General features: G+C 38.0%; 1 protein-coding gene across 3 annotated transcripts in view; it reads right to left on the reverse strand.

Annotated features, from left to right (window-relative positions):
- Positions 1–23,857, reverse strand: part of Ankrd12 (ankyrin repeat domain 12) — a 97,253-nt gene that overhangs the window by 61,231 nt on the left and 12,165 nt on the right. For 2 of the 3 annotated variants that reach the window (XM_028777961.1, XM_028777962.1), the window contains exons 2-4: positions 12,787–12,924; positions 9,719–9,866; positions 3,042–3,110 (exon numbers count right to left, since the gene is read on the reverse strand). In XM_028777961.1, the coding sequence (XP_028633794.1) occupies positions 3,042–3,110; positions 9,719–9,866; positions 12,787–12,873 (304 nt within the window). In that variant the 5' untranslated portion in view covers positions 12,874–12,924. The remainder of the gene's footprint in view (positions 1–3,041; positions 3,111–9,718; positions 9,867–12,786; positions 12,925–23,857) is intronic. The other variant, XM_028777963.1, reaches the window with a different exon arrangement.

Here is a 23,857-nt window from a genome sequence, read left to right on the forward strand (position 1 = left end):
TTTAGAGGTACCCAAAAAAGGAACTATAAAAACTATTAATAAAATTTGAAATTAGCAAAAATTAAATAGAAGTTAGTCTAACAAGTTTTAAGAAATCAACTAAAATACAGTATCAACTAAAATACAAAGAAGTTAGTGATTGGTCCAGTGTACCATCTCCAGTTAATTAGAAGAAATTGGTATCCTAATGCTCTAGAAAATGAGGTCTTTTTTTTTTTTTTTTTTGGTTTTTCGAGACAGGGTTTCTCTGTGTAGCCCTCGCTGTCCTGGAACTCACTCTGTAGACCAGGCTGGCCTTGAACTCAGAAATCTGCCTGCCTCTGACTCCCAAGTGCTGGGATTAAAGGCGTGCACCACCACCGCCCGGCTGAAAATGAGGTCTTAATACTTTAAACTTTGTTGCTCACAAATGATTCAAATCATTCTGTTAGCTCCTAATATGTCCATTTGTTGAATGTCTGATTTTTCCAACAAAACCAAATGTTTCAAGACTTACTCAAAAAAAAAAATCAACCTTTTCACTGTCTTCTTTCATTTTCATCATCTCTGCACTATCATTAATAATGAAGTGATTTCACATTATTATACAGTCCTAAAGATGTCTTTGGAGAACACTTTTTTTTCCCCTAAAATATAGACTCTTTCTGGTAATAAGTCCCTGCAGATCTTTGTTTTTTAATGTTTAGAAAGGAACAACTACTGTTGTTCTTAATGGCTTTTCACCTGATAACAATTTTTAAATATAGTGAGTGTATTTCTCTTCTAGAATCAAAATGTTTAGTATTACAAACAATAGCAAGTTGAGAAAATGTTTCCAAGAAAAGAAGTACAATCTGACACAAGAGTATACCCTAACTAATACTTTCCTTCTGTGGTTCTGAAACAGGTCCTTGCTTTGTAGCTGAGGCTGGCCTCAAACTGTCAAAAGATAGTGCATGCTAGACATGTACCCCTTTAATCCCAGCACCTGGGAGACAGAGGCAGGTAGACTTCTCTAAGTTCAAGACCAGCCAGAGCTACACAGTGAGTCCCTTGTTCCTCCTCCTGACACAAAAAAAGAAAAATAACACTTTAAAATGTATCTACCTGGGCTATAGAAAAGACAGACTAGCAAATGAATACATATGTAACTACTTCAGAAAAAGACAAGTTGGATCCAAATATACAACATTTTTACACTTTCATTCAATATAAACTTTTTCTGAATTACTACCATAATCATCTTTCTGAATTTACATTTTACATGAACTAGGAAAAGAAAGTTAACTGAACAGTGGCTGGTGTAAACAGCAAAATTTGAGATAATCAGACATTTTTTAAAATTGTTAAGTATTAGACTGCTATATTTCAAAGCTTATTTTATTTTGAGTTTTGTGCGGTTTTGGTTGTTTACTTTGGAGTGGGCACACTGTGGCACAATTAGCAGGGCTCCCTGTACAGCCAGCATCTCCAACCTGTACTCCTCTGACCTCCATCTGCCAAGGGCTGAGGCCTACAGTGTGCAGAACATCTGCCATATTGTAAAATTTAAAGTAATCAGTAAGACTATGTGGGGTCTATCCTGTGAAATACCAACCTGGCCCTCTATGTCTTAGTAACTAAAACACATGCTCTCTTGTTCTAATAGGCCAAATTTTAAAACAGGGACACTAATAAATATGATCACTTAGCACTGTCTAACACAAATCTAAAGTTCCACTTAGTCTCTAGAGATTTTTAAGAACAATCTGAGAAGTCTACTTAATACTAATCAAAATAAAAACCGAAATGGTTTTTTTACATCAAATCCATCTTTCTCTCCTGTACTCTTTAACATTTGGAGCTTCAGAAACAGAGTTCCCATCTTACATTCTAGAAAAGTAGTGCTTTATGCTTTTCCTGCCATATTAAACACAACACTCAACACTATCATTTTTCACATAAGTAAGTGTAGAGTGTTATTATAAGAAGAGACAGAACTTCTTGGGAAGATATTTCCCAGCAAAGTTAATGGAGGCAAGGGAACACGTGAACTCAACTGCATTTGCAGTGTTTATGCTAGAGTTCTAGGGGGTTGGGGGCATCAAACCCAGGTGAACATCTGAGCCTTATTTATCAGTACCAGGCAGACCACGGACTACTTTGTCATGTTTGGGTTGGGTTTAGTGCTTAGCAGTCTCCTTTTGGAAAGGCACATTAACTCCGCAGCAAACAATGTTATCAGGAACTGTTGGCATTTCACATCAATGATAGTGTTAAGGATGAATTAGTTGTTCACCACTCCAGACAGCCCCATGATTTACAAGGTAAGTAAAATGGATATTAGAAACAGAAGGTTTATTTTCAATTTCTATAGCTAAGTATTATATGCTATTAACTAGGCATAAATACCCAGGGACTATACAAGATTTTTATTTAAGTTAAGTTCAGAGATAGAAAGACTAATTTTAAGAAAAAAGAAAGGATCAAACAAAATAAGAAAAACTAGTCTTGCCAAGTGCAGTGGTGTACACCTTAAAACCCAGCATTCAGGAGGCAGAATCAGGGGCATTTGTCTAAGTGACCTAATATTTAATCTACTTATGGTTAAATTCTACCCAGGAAGCAAAATCAATAAACACTAAAGAATTTGGTAGATAATATTTTTAAATATGCATATTAAAGAAGAAATAACATGACTAAATAAGTAACAAAACACTTTTTATGAAAATTGGTGTACTTGTGAACAATTTACAAAAAGGCAAACCAAAGGGCTCAGGCACCCGCTTTCAGGAAGGAGTCTACTGAGCAATGCCACATGGAGGAGTACTTGCATATTGGTTTTTACATGTATGGTACTGTCACACTGTTCCATGTAAAACCCAAGTGGAATTTACGACAATCTGACTATGTTCAGAGACAGCATGTCCTGGATATGCTAGGTATCTCACTCAAAACAGAAGCTAAAAATTTTGGTGAATTCATATAGTTCATTTAATTTAGTAAACATACGTATAAACTGGTTTAAAAATAAACATGACAGAACCCACTGGCTGAACAGGAACACCTGATGATCTAATTACCTGAGTATGTCCTGTAAGAAGATATAAGTCTCTCCCCCCAATTTTCACTTGTATGTCCTGGGTCTGAATCTACAGAATGAAAAGAGACAGGAGAAAAGGAAAAAGCACACGGAGGGAAATGCAGAGTTCAACATAGCAACATCTCTGATAGACTACCAGTTAGGCAATGATGTGCCACTGGCTTTACTTCAAAAGTACTATTTGGGAAAAACAAAAGACATTAAAATACAGGTTTGGCCAATATATAATATTTCAATTTCCTAAATAGAGTACCTTAAAGTTTAGAAATGCAGCCATATAGTTTCTATAACACCTTGATATTGCTTATTATTATTGTTCTTTAAATGCTATTTTTAACTCTGTCGATAATGTTAAGAGACAGTGTTCTTATTAGAATTTGCCCTACTAAGGGCAACTTTGCCAAATAGTTGAATTTGCCAACATAAGTTGAATCAAACATATTTTCTAAGAGGGCCAAAATGATTTCCCAAGACAGAAGAGCATCTATGCATGTCAGCAGCCCTAGTCCACAGATTGCTGTAGACTGTACTTATTTCAATTGACATAGATTACTGCAGCATTTACTACTAAAGACAGAGATCATCCAACATCATCATCCTACAGCCTAGTCAGGAGCACGGATCTCTGCTTAACAATTAGTAACAGCAACAGAGGACACTCTGATGAAACATCCAGAGCAGGTGTTTTTTTTTTTTAACTTTTATTGTTTTGTGTGTGTGGGGGGGTGTTCACTTTGTCGGTGTACACATAATGTATCTTATCAGAATCATTATTATGCATACTATTAATGACTTTAGTTAAATATGACTCATCATGTGTTTGGGAAAAAACAACTTAGATAACAATCACAAAATACAACCTATACACATGAAATAAATAAATGTGAAAACCTTAAATGTGAAATTCTTAAGTTTAGTAATGAGAAGGTTCATTCAAGAAAAGGGGATTGTTGACAAAATAACCTTTAGACTAAATGAAACGCAAGCTGGTAAGCTGGCTGAATGACAAGACTGTCCAGCAACACACATATTTCAAATCAAATACATTAAATTGAACATGTACAAGAATTTCATGAAAATTGTCAGACATTTCATATAAAAGTAAGCAGAAAGTTTTAAATAGCTTCTATAGATGGAAATGTAAAAAAGATAAAAAGAATGGCAACCAATAAATTATGTAACTGAACTGAATTGCTTATTGAGAGCCGTTTATATTATTTGAACAGATTAACACAATGGCTCAAATGGACTTTCAAGTATATTTACTAACAAAATTAAGTGTTAATAGTTTAACCAATTACCTAATCTTCTTTTGTAAGTATCCAATCTGCTCTGACCCCATATACTATTTGTCTTTATTTGTTTATTTATTTAATAATTTTGAGACAAGGTCTCACCACATAGCTCTGGAACAATGGTCTGGAACTCATTATAAAGAGTAGGCTGGCCTCTTAACTCAAAGACCCACCTGTCTCATCCTCCCAAGTGCAGGGACTAAAGGAACACCTGGCTGAAATTTTTATGAGTAAACATCAAGAAAGACACAGCACTTAATCCATAATAACCAACATCAGGTGGCTTGCAACCATCCATAACTCAAGTTTCTGGGGATCCAACACCCTCTTCCTGGCCTTTGTAGGCACTGTATGAATGTGGTATACAAACAAAAATGCAATCAAAACAACCATACACATAAAATAATAATAAAATTTAATTAAAAATGAACAAATAAAAAACATCAAAGGTATAAGTTGAAAAATAGCTCTGTGGTAGAGACCAGTCTTGCAAGGTGCAAGGCCTCTACCATGAGTGCAAGTTTAATCTCTAGCACTATGAAACAAAAAAACTCTTGGGCTGGAGAGATGGCTCAGTGGTTAAGAGCACTGACTGCACTTCCAGAGGTCCTGAGTTCAATTCCCAGCAACCACATGGTAGCTCACAACCATCTGTAATGAGATCTGATGCCCTCTTCTGGTGTGTCTGAAGACAGCTACAGTGTATTCATATATAATAAATAAATAAATCTTAAAAAAAAAACTGTCAAAAATGACTATATTTAAAACGAGGGCATGGCCGGGCAGTGGTGGTGCACGCCTTTAATCCCAGCACTTGGGAGGCAGAGGCAGGCGGATCTCTGAGTTCAAGGCCAGCCTGTATACAGAGTGAGTTCCAGGACAGCCAGGACTACACAGAGAAACCCTGTCTCGAAAAATCAAAAAAGAGTGTATGGTGGCACAAATTTATAATCCCAGTACACAGGGAGCAGAAGTGGAGATCACCACATATGTGAGGTCAGTCTGGTATGCATTTGAGTTCTAAGCCAGCTAGAACTGCATGAGAAACTGTCTCAGCAAATATAATATAAAGGTGATTACACTTACAAAGCACCTGCTATATATTATCTTAATGTAGCTCTTTTAACTATAATGTGAAGTAATTCTCTCTCCCTGCCATCTTTTAAATAAAAAAAAAAAATTGTTAGCACACTGTCCTAGCTAGTTTTGTGTCAACTTGATACACGCTAGAGTCATCAGAAAGGAAGGATCAGAAAGTGCTTTTGTAAGACCTGAATGTAGGGCATTTTCTTAATTAGTGATTGATAGGCAGGACCATCCCTGGGCTGGTGATCCTGGGTTCTATAAGAAAAAAAGGCTGAACAATGAGGAACAAGCCACTAAGCAGCACCCCTCCATGGCCTTTGCATCAGCTCCTGCCTCCAGGTTCCTGTCCTGATGTCCTCCAATGATGAACTATGATGTAGAAGTGTAGGCCAAATAAACCCTTTCCTCCCAACATTGCTTTTGGTCATGGTGTTTTGACATAGCAACAGAAACCCTAACTAGGACACACACAAAGTAATTTTTTGGTTGGGGTTTTTTGTTTTGTTTGCAAGCCTCACTGTACAGACTAGGGTGGCCTCAAATTCACCAAGATCTGCCTGCCACTGCTCTGCCTCCAGGGTGTTGGAATTAAAGGAGAATACCACCAGAGCTGGCCTACAGCAATGGATTTTTACTGAATTTCTGTATATGTACAAGAAATGGCGTGCTTCGCTCATATTCATACTCTGTCGTCTTCTCCGGGCCTTCCTGTCCCTCCCTCATTTGTTCCCCATGAGCCTATGATTCTCCCCTACTAACTTTTATATCACAGAAACATGTATGTGTGTATTTAAAATCTATATAGATGAAAGAAAATGGATGTTTCGTCTCTCTCCTCTCACCCCATTATGTCCCCTTCCCCTTCCTTTTAGATCCTTTCTTTGCCCAAAACAGTTGTCCTTCTGCTTTCATGTCTCATATATATATACATATACATACATACATACAGATACACACACACACACACACACACACACAGAGTTTACCTATCTTGTAAAACATGTTATTCTTTCTACATGTCTGAGCCACATTATGGTAAGTCCTTTAATAACATCTACAGCCTCAGGAAAGTTGAATTTCTAAGGCTGCCTGACAGAGAAGCGCTTCTTTTACAAAATTTAACATGCTCTATAACTGCCACCATAAACTTTGGGACCATACTGTGTCTGTTTAAATTTCCTTGAATCACACTACCTTAAATGCCAAGAGAAAACACTATAGTGGCAAAGAAAGTATGTTTACTGAGAAGAGACGAATATTTTTAAAAGGGGGTATTTCTAGTTCCTGGAGGCTTCTTAGCTAGGTGTGATCATCTCAGAGAAGAAACATGAAGAATCAGAAGTGCCTCCCTCTTTTAATGAATAAGTGATTCAGAATATAACAAAACATAGTCTACAAAGTCTATTCACAATTAAACAATTGACTGTTTCGTTTAGATGTCAAGAGACAGACGCTTTCAAGAAGTCTCTGGGCAATTGTTTAATATCCTGACATTATGTGATGCTACAACTTTCCTTGGATCCCACGAGACTGAAACAAGTTATATTACTGCATGACTGATTATGGATGAGTAAAGTTGACTTATTAGAAACTTTTAATACTGCCAGGCATGGTGCCTTATGCCTTTAATCTCAACAACCAGGAAGAAGAGGCAAAACAGATCACTATCACAGAGTCAGCTTACTCTACATGACAGAATTCCAGGCTGGCCAGAACTATATAGTAAGATTCTGTCTCAAAACAAATTATTTTTAAATAATTATTAAAGATAAAAATTGATTATACGGGCTGGAGAGATGGCTCAGTGGTTAAGAGCACTGATTGCACTTCCAGAGGTCCTGAGTTCAATTCCCAGCAACCACATGGTGGCTCACAACCATCTGTAATGAGATCTGATGCCCTCTTCTGGTATGTCTGAAGATAGCTACAGTGTATTCATATATAATAAATAAATAAATCTTTTTAAAAAATTGATTATACTTTATACATAATGTTAATTACTATAAAAGTTATCTGCCCAATATTCATGTTACCAGTTATATTAGGAATAGCCCAATCATGATCAAAATGACAAACTACCATAGAAGCTTTTGGCCTTTAATAATCTTAAAGTTCAAGTTAATAATCTTTTTGTTTTCTTTTGTTTTTCAAGTTAATAATCTTAAACTGCAAGTTCAGTACACTAATCACTGTTAGTAAGGTACAAGTTTCAGTTTCTCTCTCTCTCTCTCTCTCTCTCTCTCTCTCTCTCTCTCTCTCTCTTTCTCTCTCTCTCTCTCTCTCGACAGGTTCTCTTTACTTAAGAAGAAAGCTCATGTATGAGCTAAGGGAGGGGGAAAAAACAGATTAAAAAGAATTTAGTTCCACCTCACATAACTGAGTTTTATCAACTCTGGACTTACTATGCCTGGTCTTCTTGCTGTATTAAATAAGAAAATCTTTGGCCAGGACTAGAAAGAGGACTCAGCAGTGAAGAGCACTGGCTGCTCTTCTAGAGGACCTCCCTCCTTACCAGAAGAATTATTGAGTTTGGGGACTCTGATCTCTGATCTGATTCTTAAATAGTTTTTTTTTTTTTTTTTTGGTTTTTCGAGACAGGGTTTCTCTGTATAGCCCGGGCTGTCCTGGAACTCACTCTGTAGACCAGGCTGGCCTCGAACTCAGAAATCCGCCTGCCTCTGCCTCCCGAGTGCTGGGATTAAAGGCGTGCGCCACCACCGCCCGGCTTTCTTAAATAGTTTTAAGGTTGCTCTTCAGAGGGGAAAACATTAGCAGTAAAAGCACAGTAAAGAAAAATTCTTTCTGTCCAATAGAGACAAATACTCTAGCTGATTAAGGGACTACCCCCACAGGAAATCAGGAGCAGCACAAGGAAAGCAGGCTCACCTTAAGGCATGCTAAAGACAGGTCTTGATGTTCAGCTGGGTTAACACTTAAGAAAGGTACTTTTTCTGGTTCTCTGGGCTTCTTTCTCTGTTTATGAGGACCTCACTACATAGCTACTTGTCCACCCTGTGTCTGACCTCCATGATGGCTTTCTTCCCCATCTCTCCTCCACTCCCTTCCTCCCAACAGCTGCTGAGATCACAGCTGGAGTGGCCTGGTGGAGGAGATACTCTTTTAAACTTTAATACAATTGCCCTCAAGCTTAAAAGAAAACTCAGGTGGGAAACAACTGAAGAAGACACCTAACAATGACCTCTGGCCTCCACAAGCACTTGTACACATGTGTATGTTAGTGTACACACACACACACACACACACACACACACACACACACACACACGCGAACATGCACACACACAAAAGTGCCCATGCTTCTCACTGTGGTGGTTTGAGTGAGAATGGCCCCACAGGCTTATAGACTTGAATAGGGAGTAGCACTATTTGAAACAATTAGGAGGTGTGTCCTTGTTGAAGGAAGTGTGTCATTGGGGGTTGGTTCTGGGGGATTTCAAAAGCTCATTACAAGTTCTCTCTTCCCGAGGCTTGCAAATCTAGATGCACTAGATTCTCAGCTACTTCTCCAGCACCATGTATGGCAATATGCTTCCATGCTTCAATTAAACCTCTGAAACTGTAAACCAGCCCCAATTAAATGCTTTATTTTATAAGAGCTGCTATGGTCATAGTGTCTCTTCCCAGAAGCACAACACAGACTCAGACCTCCAACCTACACTCATGGCACATATGTGGAAGACAAAGGACTACTTTTGGAGAGTCAGTTCTTGCCTTCCACTATGTAGGTCCCAGTGATAGACTCTAGGTCACAGGTTTGATGGCTAGCACCCTGACACACATCTGGCAGCCCCTGATATGCTAGAGTTTTGAGAATAAAAGAACTATGAAGTAAGCCGTTAAGACTCATTTGGGGGAATGCTACATATTTTGATGTCATCCATGAATCAAAAACATCTACACTTCTTTGCTGTAACTAAAGGGTAACAAAAAAGCAACATCTTTTTCTAATACACATGAAATCTTAATAATGCTTGTTTTACTAAGCAATTTTCATTACTGAAATGAACACCAAAACTAAGTTCTGAATGCACTAAGAGTTTTTTAATAAATATCCAGAATAAGGAAATTGGTTTTTTTTTTGGTCTCATATTTCAAACCACAGTTTGAATAATAAACAGATGAATTTTTGCCACCATGATAAAACTGAAATAGTATTTCTCTATGAACCAAATATCAAAAGGAGGGGTAGACAGAAAAGCAAAAGGAAATCATAGTTATAAATATGGTGAGTTTATTAGAAGATAAATTATTCTACCTGTGTCTGAATCTCGTTCTTCATTTCTCGATGGGCTGATTGTAAAAGGCAGTTTACGTTTCATGGATGATTTCTCTCTCATTTCCTTGCCAATATCACCTCGGTCAATTTTTGAAGTTTTGCTGTATGATGCAATCTTGTCTTTACTCTATTTTTTTTTAAAAAAAAACCAAACATAAAGTAGTATCAATATTAGCTGAACAGTATGGTATTTTAAATTCTCTTTATTATTTGGAATATAGCAATGGTTCAGAAATCAAGAATGATTGTTGCTCTTGTAGAACACCTGGGCTTAGTTTTCCAGCATTCACACAGTATCTCAGAACTGTGTGTTATCTTGTTTCTAGGACCCAATGTCCTCTTCTGACCTACATGGGCACTGCACACAGTGGTGCATACCTGTGTACATTTATGAGTATATATGCATGTATATGCAAGAAGACAAAGCACTTATATATTGTTTTAAATTTAGATTTTTTTAAATCCTGTTAAGGAATTATAAAATATAAAAATACATTATAATCCATTAATATATTTAATGTGCTAAATACAGAGATTAAACAATTAAATGTCATTTGTGCTAGCTAGCTTTGCATCAACTTAACATAATTTAGAATCATCTAAAAGGAGGGAACCTCAACCTTCGTAAGATTTGGCTATAGGACATTTTCTTAAGCGATGATTGATGTGGGAATGTCCAGCCCACGATGGGTGGTGAAATTCCTGGTCTGGTGATACTGAGTTCTGTAAGAAAGCAGGTTGAGCATGCTTCCTTATAGTCATGAGGAGCAAACCAGTAAGCAGCACTCCTCCATGGCCTCTGCATCAGCTCCTGCCTCCTGTCCTGCTTGAGTTCCTGCCCTGTGTGATTTTGATGGTAAACTGTAATATAGAACTGGAAGTGAAAGACACCCTTTTCTTCCCCAGGTTGTTTTTTGCCAAGATGTTTCATCACAGAAATAGAAATTCTGACTAAGATATCCCTCAACCCTCTGCCTTTTTTTAAGGCAAGGTTTCACTATGTAGCCCAGGCTGGCCCCAAACTCATAGTCATCCTCCTACTGCAGCCTCCCAAGTACTAAGATGAAAGGTGTGAGCTACCACATCTGGCCTAATTATAATGTTTTTTTTCCCAAGCTATTGCACATTCTTCCACTTTTACTCAATAACAGAAATTTTAAGTAATACTATAATATCTTGAATATAACAAAATCATCTATCTAAATATAACTAGACATATTACAATGAATAAACACATAAAGAAGAGAGAGGAGGGGAGGGGAGATGAAGGGAAGGAAAAAGGAAGGGGAAGGGAGAGAAACCAGAGAGTAAGAGAGGAAAGAAAGCAATAATCATTGGAACTGAGCTTAAATATAAGTCAAGAGAATAATAAAATTACAAAAAGACTATTATTTCTAATCAATTGCTAAACTACTTCTAATAGATTAATTACTTCTAATGAAGTACTATAGACTATTATTTCTAATCAAATAATAACCTCAGAGCCTAGAATAATACACAATTTTCCTAGAAACATGCATCACTAAAAACTAGGTAAGGAAGCTGAGGTGGCACACACCTCTAATCCCAGCACTCGGGAAAGCAGAGGCAGGTGGACAGGACATTGGAGTTCAGGGCTGGCCTGGTCCACAGTGCTCCAAGACAGCCAGTGCAACACACAACACAGAGGTCCTATCTCATAACAACAACACCACGACAAAGCAGAATGAGGAGGAGAGACAGACTGTATCTATCTGACCACATAAGACAGGAAATCTATGGTTCAGGATCTGTCTCAGCAGGTGACTGTGTTGTCACTGAGGCTGATGGTCCATATGTGACACTGGAACATATGTGGCAGAAGGAGAGAAGTGATCCACAAGTTGTCCTCTGACCTCCACACAGTGACAACCATGCATACTTAGAAATGTTCTAAACAACAACAAAAGAAAAGATGGCACCCTTCACATGATTTTTATAAGAATCTTCTCAAGAAAATTCAAGGAACAGGTATTTCCTATTCTATATAAACAATATAACAACATAAAAATAAAACGAGGATCCATCCAACACATTTTACAGGTCTAAAATAAATTTGATATTTGAAAAGCTCAAGACAGAAAATTATAGATTGAGAAAATATAAAAATCTTAAATTTTTCAAATCAAATTTAATGTCATTAGAAAATAACATTCTGGGATGGGAGGTCTGGAGAGATGGCTCAGTGGTTAAGAGCACTGTCTGCTCTTCCAGGGGTCCTGAGTTCAATTCCTAGCAACCACATGATGGCACACAACCATCTGTAATGGGTTCCAATGCCCTCTTTTGGTGTGTCTGAAGACAGTGTACTCATATACATAAAATAAATAAATCTTAAAAACAAAACAAAACAAACAAACAAAAAAACACATGTGGTGTTTGCCTTTGATTCCAGCCCTTGGGAGGCAGAGGTAGGGAGATCTCTGAATTCTAGGCTCTGATCTACAGAGCAAGTTCCAGGACAGAAAAACCTTGTCCTGAAAAACAAAACAAAACAAAACAAAACAAAACAAAACAAAACAAAACAAAGCATTCTGGGGCTGGAGAGACAGACAGCTCAGCAGTTCCAAGCATGCACTATAGCTTTTCCAGAAGACCCTAATTTAATTTCTTAAACTCACATGTGGCAACTTGCAACTGCCTGTAATTCCAGCTCCAGGCTATCTAACACCCATTTCTAGCCTCCAAGGACATCTCCACACATAGACAAAAATGCATACATTCACATAAATAAAAAATTAAATATTCTTTTAAATTAACAAAACATTGCTTACCCAGACAATGCAAAGGTAGTCAGTCCATTATTAGAAAAACTCTAATTAGCTGTTAAGAGCAGGCACTACTTACTCTTGGAGAAAACCCGGGTTTGGCTCCTAACTGCCTGTACCTTCAGCTCTAGGAGACCTAGGACTGCCATTCCTAGACTCCAGGGCACCAACATTCACAGGTGTATTTACACACATCTGATACCTAGGTTACACTGTTTTAGTAATTACTAAGAATATTGTTAGGAGTCTTTTGTGTGGTACCTTTCTTCCATATGGTCTCTCCACCATACTGCTGTCACTGTCAGAATTTTCACTCTGAACTGGTTTTGTGAACCCAGATTTGGGCATTTTATAGCTGTTCAGCTAGCTGCTTCTTTTATCAGTCTTCTCATCCTGGATCTGTAAGAACAGATATACAAGTGTTATTTGTATATGCGTACAATACAATTTAATGTTTATGTGTCACAATACAATTAGATTTCTCAGTTTCTATTAATTTTTTTCCAGAAAAGATAACCTATGTTTTCACTTATCAATTTGAGTTTTTATTAAAGTTCTCGTTTGTCTACTCAGCTTGTCAATGGAAAAAGACTGACTTCAGTCTCTCCATCTCTGAACTGCTACTGTCTACAACTTTCTACAAATCCACAGCAGCAACTGAGGATAGTAGTGGTAAAGGATTCTCACTCCAACGTGGATCCAGAGGTGGGAGCTTCCAACAGGCTTCTCCTTGGACTCAAACAACCCATTACGTAACATCTCTGAGTAGTTTCCTTCCTTCCCTGTGCTCAGTCATCTTGTGACTTTAGGAAGCTGCTTGCTCATGTACCGGTGCTGGGCTACAACAAACACTTTACACATAGTTTTCTTTCTCCCCTACTCTGAAAGCTATGTTCAACAAGGGCCTTCTCAGAAGCTTATGCTTATAACACACTTGGACTTGAGAAATGCAGCAAAAATTCTCAGGAAGTTTCACATATAAAAGAGGAAGCTGTGAGTCTAAACTGTTTAGTTCGCTGACGATCTAATGGCAACACGTAGCTATTTAAATAAATAAAAATTAGACAAAAGTTACAGTAGCCATTATATAAACAATATAGGTATACTTTTACATTCTTCTGGAAAAGCTTCACTATACAGCACTGACCTAGATTAATGTTCCTGGCCAAGAAGAACATTACACAACAGATTGAGAAATTCAATGACTGACAAACTAACTTTCAACTCTATCATGCAATAAATTTCCATTGAGTATCACAAGTCTTAAGTAATCTGCCATTTCAGTGCCAATGTGAACTACAAAACTCCAAACACTTTGGTAGTATTAGTAGTCTGCTAAATTCTCCCAATTGTCTGTCATATTGGTGCTTGAAATTTTATTTGGTTTTGATAAAGAGTAAAGGGGTAAAAATACCTTCAATTAATTATTTATTTGGTTTTGATAAGGAGGGATGGGTAAAAATGCCTTCAATGAATTGAACTAACAAAAATATCGTAAATGGATCTGTATAGACCCAATTAAAATATAGCTGGTTCCTGGCCCAATCAATGTAAATTACAATCACTAGAGTAAATCATCATACAAACTATAGTATAAAAAACAGAAACTAAAAGAACATACTAGGGCTGGAGAGATAGCTCAGCGGTTAAGAGCACTGACTGTTCTTCTAGAGGTCCTTAGTTCAATTCCCAGCAACCACGTGGTGGCTCACAACCATCTGTAATGGGATCCAATGCCCTCTTCTGGTGTGTCTGAAGACAGCTATAGCATACTCATATAAACAAAGTAAATAAATTGATCTTTTTTTTTTGAAGAGATAATTAAAGTGGAATATTAAACAAACAAAACATATGTCATTAGGACTGGTTGGATGGCTCAGCAGGTATAGGCATGGGCAGTCAAGGTTCCTGACAATCCCAGGAACCCATATGTGGTGTAGTGAGCTACTGCACAAGCTGCCCTCAGGACTGTACATGCATACTGCAGTACACATGGACACACATGTACACAAACACACCACCAGCCAGCCCCTCACATGCAAGCATGCATGTAAGCATGCACACAAATGAGTTTTTTTATTAAATGCCAGTAAAAGTGGCTGGGGATCTAGGTTACAGTTACAGCCTAGCATATATTAGGTTCTGCAACTCAACCATATCAAACCAAACAACAACAAAAAATTAGTTCACAGTTCAAATCTTTCATTTTTTAGAAGATGAAACAAAGTTGAGGGAAATAAGAAACTTTCCATGAGTGTTTCAGCATTACACATAAGAATCAGAGTGTGTCTTGGGGCCATTCAACTGCTTAGGTACTATCATATCAACAGAAGCATTTAAAATCAAGAGCTTCCTCAGAGCTGGCTATCAGTAATGCTTAGAGACTTAAGAGTCACAAGTCACAGAAAAATAGAAAATTTCCAATCCCATATCAAAACCAAGCTGCTTAATAACAGACATCATAGTGAGACTATGTAGACAAAACATTATCTCTTTTGCAGATGGAATCAAGTCATTAGTGACCTAAAGAAGTATCATGAGTATTTTTTGAAAAACAATTCCAGGGCATTAATGTTATATCAAAGAAATGTGTGTCAGAAAAGTTTACATATTTTTTAAAGTCCTTTACTTACAAAACATTAGCAGAGACATAAGGAAAATCACAATACAGTCCAAAAATATTAAATGTTTAATATATAAAGATTTAATATAAATCATAGCCACTAGAATAACCAGCAAACTACACAAAGAGATATAAAAAGCACACTATACAATTATAATGAATAGTTTAAGATATACAAATAACCCAATAAAAGGCAGAAAAAGACTGAGAAATGCAATATTGAGGTTAAATAAGAAACCAGGGCTGGGCGCCTAGGCCAGCAGATGAAGGTGCTTGCTGCCAAGCCTAGTAGCATCCTGAGATTGATTCACAGAACCCACAGGGTAGAGAGAAACAACTCCCAAAAGTTATTTTGACTTCCACATGTGCACTGTGTGATATGAGTGTACACATCCATATACATATACACAATAAAAAATTTAAATTAAACAAATCTAATAGGCAACAAAACTAAAAGATTTAGTTCATGGTCTCAATCTCCCAGTCAAATGGCAGGCATACTGGCTGGCTTTGTGTGTCAAGTTCACACAAGTTAGAGTCATCAGAGAGGAAGGACCTTCAATTGAGAAAATGTCTCCATGAGATCCAGCTGTAGGGAATTTTCTTAATTAGTGCTCAATGGGGACAGGCTCCGCCCATGGTGGGTGGTGCCATCTCTGGATTCTGTAAGAAAGCAGGCTGAGTAAGCCAAGGGATGCAAGCCAGTAAGCAGTACCCTCCATAGCCTCTGTATCAGCTCCTGCCTCCAGGTTCCTGCTTGCTTGAGTTCCTGTCCTGCCATCCTCCAATGATAGATTATGATCTGGAAGGGTAAGCCAAATTAACCCTTTCCTCCTCAACTTGCTTTTTGCTCACAGTGTTTTTGTCCCAGCAATAAAAATCCTAAGATCATAGACTAGAAGAATGGGTTAAAGACAAAATCTTCCTAATTTATTGCTTGTAAAAAAACACGACTCACTAGAAAAGGAGTGTGCTATCTTAAGTGAAAGACTGAATATGTATTCTAAGTGAATGGAGCTACAGAGGTGCCACTATTCTAATCTGACAAATACAGATTTCAAACCAGAGCTAATAACAAGAGATAAACAAGGTCACTTTACACTCATTAATGAACAAACCATCAATATAGGAGAGAATGTTCTGGGAAAGAAACTGTTGGCAAAGACTGACAAAGACTGCAGTGCTGTGGAGAGGTTGCAGACCCATGAGTTAGTTACCTTACTCTGGGATAGCTTGAATAGCAATTCCTTACTCGTTCCTCTGTCAGAATAAGATTTTGTGATGTAAAAGATTTTAAAAACCTTTGAAATCTATGAATTTGACAGACTGCTACCTTCCACCAACAAAAAAACTAAGCATGTCACCAGATGACACCGAAGGCTTATAGCAAAGCTTCCCCCATCATGCTGTAAACATCTCTCTGACATGTATTTTAAACTTGCCTGGATTTATGGCTTTCTTTAGCTTATAAAACAATGAAATTGCTTCTATGTTAGAACATGGAATTTGGGGTACCCTAAACCTGTGTTCCTGGGTCATGGTCAATCAAAATGGCTGCAGAATAAAACTATACCTTATTCCCTTTAAGGTAAGAGCTGTGTTTTCCGCATTGACAAAGACAGTACAATTCTAAGCACATATGCAACCAAACACAAGTGCAACCAATCCATAAAAAAATACTACAAGACATAAGCCAGCATTATAACAATCAGATTATATTATAAAATCAGATTGACCCCGCACAGTAACAGTAAGTGACTTCAACACATTGCTTGAAATAATTATCAGGTCATCCCAGCAAAAAAATAAGTAAAAAAAAAATGTTTTGATTAAATTATATCAGAAACCAAAAGGATTTAAGAGACATCTACAGAACATTTTCTCCTTGGCCTGATATAAGCATGATAACCTGAGTTTGGAGATAGGAAGTGATTCCCCCAAGTTTTGTCTTTTGACCTCCACCCAAGATTATATAATATACATCTCTTTGCAGCCCTCAGAACTTTCTCTAAAAGAGATCATATATTAGGACACCAAGAAAATCTTAAATACATGAAAGCGAAATAATTTTGTATATCACACTTGATCAAAAAAGAAAAAAAAAACTGTCCCTCATAGCAAGATAGACTATATCATACACAAACAAATGGAAACTCAGCATTACTAAATGATGAATGGTGACTGAAAAAAAAAATCAAGGAGAATTTTGTAAATTAAATTGAATGAAATGAAAACTGAATGAAAATGAAAACACAGCATACCCAAGTCAATGAGACACAACAAAAGCAATCCTAAGAGGAACATATAAGCTGTATGGGCCTGTATTGAAAGACTAGAAAGTGTTGGGTGATGGTGGTGCATGACTTTAATCCTAGCACTCAGGAGAGGCAGAGGCAGGCGGATCTCTAAAGTCTAGGCTAACATGGTCTATAGAGTGAGTTCCCCAACAGCTAGTGCTGTTACACTGTCTCAAAAAAACAAAAACAAAACAAAATAATCACCACCAACAAAAACAAACAAACAAACAAGAAACCAAACAAACAAACAAACAAACAAACAAAAAGCTAACTAATAACCTAATAAGGTACATAGGCAAAATACCAATGCACATAAAATAAAATCATTAAAAAAGACACAATTTAGTGAGATTAAAGAGGAAGCCATCATAACAGATACCAAAAAAGTTAAATATCATACCTTAAAAATATATATTCCACTAAACTGGAAATTCTAAAAGAAATGGTTAATTTCTAAATTCATGACCTACCAAAATTGAAGCAAGATGAGACAATTTTAAAAAGACCTGTAACAAGCAGTAAGAATGAAGCAGTGATCATTAGTTGTTGTGTGCTTTTTCTGTTTGGTGAGTTAGGTTTTTTTTGACACAAGGCTTCTTTGTGCAGCCCTGGCTATCCTGGAACTGGATCTATAGACCAGGCTGGCCTCAAACTAACAGATCCACTTGCCTCTGCCTCCCGAGTGGTGGGATTAAAGACATGTAGCACTACCACTTGTAATTTTTTTTAAAAATTCTTTCACAGATGTTAGATGAGTCAGAGGTTAAGCACACATACTGTTTTGTTGTTTTTGTTTTTGCTTTTTGAGACAGGGTTTCTCTGTTTAACAGACTCCAGAACTCACTTTGTAGACCAGACTGGCTTCTAATTCAGATATTTGCTTGCCTGCTGTGATCAAAGGCTTGCACCAGGCCATGCCATACATGTACTGTTCTTACAGAGGAAAATTTAAGTTCAGTTCCTAGCACCCACGTTGTGTAGCTCAAAACTTTCCTGTACCTCCAGCTTCAGGAGATTCAACACCTCTGACCTCCATAGGCACTTGAGTGTACATAAACAAACATATACATATAATTTTAGGGGAAAAAAAACTTGAGCTCAGGATTCAGTGGAAGATTTCAACAGATCTTCAAAGAACACCAATGCTTTCCAGCTTTCCCATAGAACAGAAAATGAAGCAACACCACCAAACTCTTTCTACAAAGTCAGTATTATCATGCTACCTAAACCAGATGAAGACAGTATACATACATACATACATACATACATACAATACAAACAATACAAACAAACAATTATGGCCCAATCTCTCTGATGAAAAAAAATGTGCAAAACCAAAAAAACTTTGCAAACCAATTTCAATAAAAAAAAGACTGTCATCCTTGAGTACAGCCTTGATGAAGTGACTTCAATCCCTGGATTGTGGGTAGGAGAGAACCATACCCAAGAGTTAGTCTAAAAAGCCTCAAGTGCTGGCCCATGCCTTTAATTCTATCACTTGGGACGCAGAGAGATCTCTTTGAGTTTGAGGCCAGGATGGTAGACAAAGACAGCTAGGGCTTACATAGAGAAACCCTGTCTTAAAAACCTAAAAACCAAGAAAAAATAGTTAATCTTCCTTAAAATGTGCTGTTGCTCATGAATACTTGTGTACACACAGAGAAACATATAACTTTTTTTTTTTTTTTAGATTTACATGAGTATTTTGCCAGCATGTGTGTCTGTAAACCACGTACATGACTGGTAGCTGCTGAGGGGAGAAGAGAGTGTCAAATCCCCTGGAACTGAAGTTCTGGGTGGTTGGGAGCTAGAAAATGAGTGCTAGACACCGAGCCTGAATCATCTACAAGAGCAACAAGTTTTAAACCACTATCCATCTCTTCAGTGTCAACAACTTAAACGAAAAAATAGCATTCACAATGATAAAGTGAACATAATTCCAGAGATCCAGATTTAGCATACAAAAATCAGTAATGTTGATACATCATATAGATTTCAAGGATGGAAATCACATGGGTAGATACAGAAAAAGCTTTTGACAAAATCCAAAAAGTCTTAAAGAAACTGGTAGAAAGACACTGAAAAGCCAATCAACCAGCTTTAAGTAGCAAGAGCAATGATGGAGCAGTGCTGGACATACCACATTTGCTGACCTCAGACACACTAGTCATAAGTGTATAAACAGTAAGTAATGCACAAAACCAGGCATGGACACTATGTAACAGAAGACGAACAAGCCCAAGCACATACAGGCGCTTGGTTTTCAACAAGGATGTCAAAAAGACACACTGGGATTGTGTGACAAAAACAAACAGCCTCTTCGACAAATGGTCCCCAGAATGTCACCCTACATGTACCAGTTCCAGATGAGCTGAAGACCACATGTAAGACTTGAAACTGTTAGGGAAATACATCAAGATAAAGGCACCGGCCAGGCACAGTGGTGCATCCTTTAATCCTAGCAACACTCAGGAAGACGAGACAGGCAGGGATTTCTCAAAGACCAGCAGTTCCAGTCCAGCTGAGACTGCGTAGTGAGACTTTGTCTTACAAAAAACAAAACAAAACAAAACAAAAAAACTCAAAAAGATAATGGCATACACAAAATCTGAGGAAAATATCTCAAGTAATAACTAACTGATAAATGAGATTGCATAATATTAAAGCCTGCACAGCAAAGAAAACCATTAGCAGAGGAATAGTCATTCAACAAAAAGATAAAATTATAATGACCAGAGTGCAGGGAGTGAAGAAAACAGTAAACTCAGTGACAGCTATGCTTCAGGTTCCAGTAACGAAGTTTTTAAAATTAATTAAAATTATTTAAAGAAGCAACTAGCATTTATCCACTGTATTTAAATCTATTTAGTAAAAATAATTAAACAAGAGGCCAGAGAAGAGGCTCAGTGGTTAAGAGCATACACCATTCTTCCAGAAAATCCAAGTTGATTTCCAGTATCCATCCATGCCAGGCCATTCAAAATCATGTAAAATTTCAGTTTTAGGGTGATCCAATGCCCCCGGCTTCTGTGGGGACCTATACTCATGTGCATGTCTCCACTCTGACAAAACATATACAATTAAAGATAAAATCTTTCTATGTATACATATATAGTTTAATTGGAAAATTTTTCATCTGCTCTTTGGAGGTAAGTTCCTTTTGCTGAAAATATTACACTCTTTGGACACAGGACCCAAGGGACCTAAGCTGCATCTGATCTGAAAGTCTTGTCCCAGAGGACTACTTCTCATGGTACTAGAAGGTCCCATGTCAAGGGAGGGAGGCAATTATTATTCCTACCCTACTCTGATGCCTCTGCATCACAAGAACCAGCATGGTATGATAACTATAGGGGTGCGGTAGTGACATGCATACCTTGGTAGAAACCAATAGCTTTCTACTTGGACATGAGACCTCCTCAACAAGAGGGAAACATCTGGTGCTGAAAACCTAGCAAACTACCCAAAGTTGCTGAAGTCATGGATCTTGGAGTAAAAGTTACACCTGCCACTTTACCAAACAGCATGATGGCTAACTAAAATCTAAATATTTATCCATACAGCCATTCATAAATGAAGTTCTCAGCCCTTGGCAATGAAACTTTGCAACAGACAAAGACCACTATAGAAAACACAACCATTCAAAATGTAGAACAAGAGATTGTGTAATGCCTAATCTCAGCTGATAGACTGCACAAATCCTGCACCTAAGGCTCTTAGATCACAGTAGAAGAGCAAAGACTCAGGCCCAAAGGAATGGGAAGTTTGCTCTGAGAGTGCATCTCCTAGAAATGCCAGAGGCCAGGCATGGTGGCAGTTCAAGGACAGCCAAGGCTGTTACATGGAGAAATCCTGTCTAAAAATAAAAAAATAATTACTTCTTGCAAATTTCATGATGTCTTTCTTTTTTAAGTACTGCTGAGCAGTACTCTATTGTGTAGATGTATCACATTTTCTTTATCTATTCTTCAGCTGAGGGGCATTTAGATTGTTTCCAGTTTCTGGGTATTATGAATAAAGCTGCTATGAACATAGTTGAGCAAGTATCCTTGTGGGATGGTGGAACATCTTTTGGGTATATGCCCAGGAGTGGTATAGCTGGATTTCCAGGTAGAACTATTCCCAGTTTTCTGAGAAACTGATAAATTGATTTTCAAAGTGGTTGTACAAGTTTGCACTCCCACAAGCAATGGAGGAGTGTTCCCCTTTCTCCACATCTTTGCCAGCATGTGCTGTCAATTAAGTTTTTGATCTTAGCCATTTTGACAGGTATAAGATGGAATCTGAGTTGTCTTGATTTGCATTTCTCTAATGACTAAAGGTGCTGAACATTTCTTTAAATGCTTCTCAGTCGTTAGAGGTTCCTCTGTTGAGAATTCTCTGTTTAGCTCTGTACCCCATTTTTTAATTGAAGTTGTTTGTGTCTAATCTCCTGAGTTCTTTATATATTTTGGATATTAGTGCTCTATTGGATATAGGGTTGGAGAAGATCTCTCCCCATTCTGTAAGCTGCTGTTTTGTCCTAATGATGGTGTCTTTTGCATTACAGAAGCTTTCCACTTTCATGAGGTCCCAGTTATTAATTGTTGACCTTAGTGTCTGAGCTACTGGTGTTCTGTTCAGGAAGTTGTCTCTTCTGCCAATGTGTTCAAGGCAGTTCCACACTTTCTCTTCTATTAGATTTAGTGTGTCCGGTTTTATGTTGAGATCTCTGATCCACTTGGACCTGATTTTTGTGCAAGGTAATAAATATGGTTCTATTGCATTCTTCTGCATACAGATATCCAATTAGACCAGCATCATTTGTTGAAGATGCTTTCTTTTTTCTATTGTATGGTTTTGGCTTTTTGTCAAAATTCAAGTGTCCATAGGTGTGTAGTTTTATTTCTGGGTCTTTGATTTTATTCTATCATGAACTTGTCTGTTTTTATGCCAACACCATGTGGTTTTTCTTATTACTGCTCTGTAGTATAGCTTGAATTCAGGGATGGTGATACTTTCAGTACTTTTATTGTACAGGACTGCTTTAGCTAGTCTGGATTTTTGTTTTTCCATATGAAGATGAGAATTGCTCTTTCAAGATCTATAAAGAATTGTATTCAAATTTTGATGGGAATTGCATTGAATCTGTAGATTGCTTTTGATAAGCTGGCTGGTTTTACTATGTTAATCCTACTGATCCATGAGCATGAGAGATCTTTGCAGGCAAATGGATGGAAAATATCCTGAGTGAGGTAACCCAAATCCAGAAAGACATGCATGATATATACTCACTTATAAGTGGATATCAGCCATAAAGTACAGGATATAAATGTTATAATCCACAATCCCAAAGAAGCTATTAACAAGAAGGGTTCAAGGGAGGATGCTTGAATCTCATCAGAAGAAGAAATAAAATAGACATTGCAGGTGGATAGAGGGAGGGAACTGGGTGGGAGAGGGGGTGGGAAGGGGAACTGGGGTGGGAATCAAGTATGGGGAGAGCAGGGGCGGGTGGCTAGAAGAGAGAATGGAAATTGGAGGTGGGTATCTCTGGGATGAAACAAGACCTGTGACTAGGAAGGCTCCCAGGAGTCTATGGGGGTAACCCTAGCTGACACTCCTAGCAGCTTGGGATATGGAGACTGAAGTGGCTCTCTCCTGTAGCCAGGCAAGGCTTCCAGTGGAGGGACGAGGACACCAACCCCTACACAAAACTTTCTACCCAAAACTTGTCCTGCCTATAAGATACACAGGGATAAAGGTGGAACAGAGAGTAAGGGGATGGGCAAGCAATGACTGACCCAACCTGAGACCCTTCCTATGGGAAAGAGCCAATCCCTGGCATTATTAATGATACTGTGCAATTCTTGCAGACAGGAGCCTAGCATAACTCTCCTGAGAGGCTTCATCCAAACACAGAGACCTACAGCCAAACATTAAATAGAGCTTGAGGAGTCTTATGAAAGAATGGGGAGAAGGACTGAGGGACCTGGAGGGGTTAAGGATGCCATAAGAAGACCTACAAAGTCAACTAACCTGGGCCCACGGGGGCTCACAGAGACTAAACCATCAACCAAAGAGCATGCATGGGCTGGACCTAGGTCCCCTGCACATATGTAGCAAATGTACAGCTTGGTCTTCATGTGGGTCCCCTAATAATTGGAGGGGAGCTGTTGCCTGCCTTTGGATCCCCTTCCCCTAGCTGGGCTACCTTGTCTGGCCTCAGTGGGAGAGGATGCCCTTAGTCCTGTTGCAACTTGATGTGCCAGGTTGGTACTCTGAGAAGGGGAAGGATATTAGGAGGAGGGGGTTTGTGAGGGTGGGACTGAGAGAAGACGAGGCGGGGGTGGGGGGTGGGGGAGCTGTGATCAGGATGTAAAGTGAGTAAATAAAATGGGAAAAAAAGGTGTATAGATGACTTGCCAAAGCA

The sequence above is a fragment of the Grammomys surdaster genome, unplaced genomic scaffold (genome assembly GCF_004785775.1).
Source record: "Grammomys surdaster isolate TR1022 unplaced genomic scaffold, NIH_TR_1.0 318, whole genome shotgun sequence".
Taxonomy (NCBI): Eukaryota; Metazoa; Chordata; class Mammalia; order Rodentia; family Muridae; genus Grammomys; species Grammomys surdaster.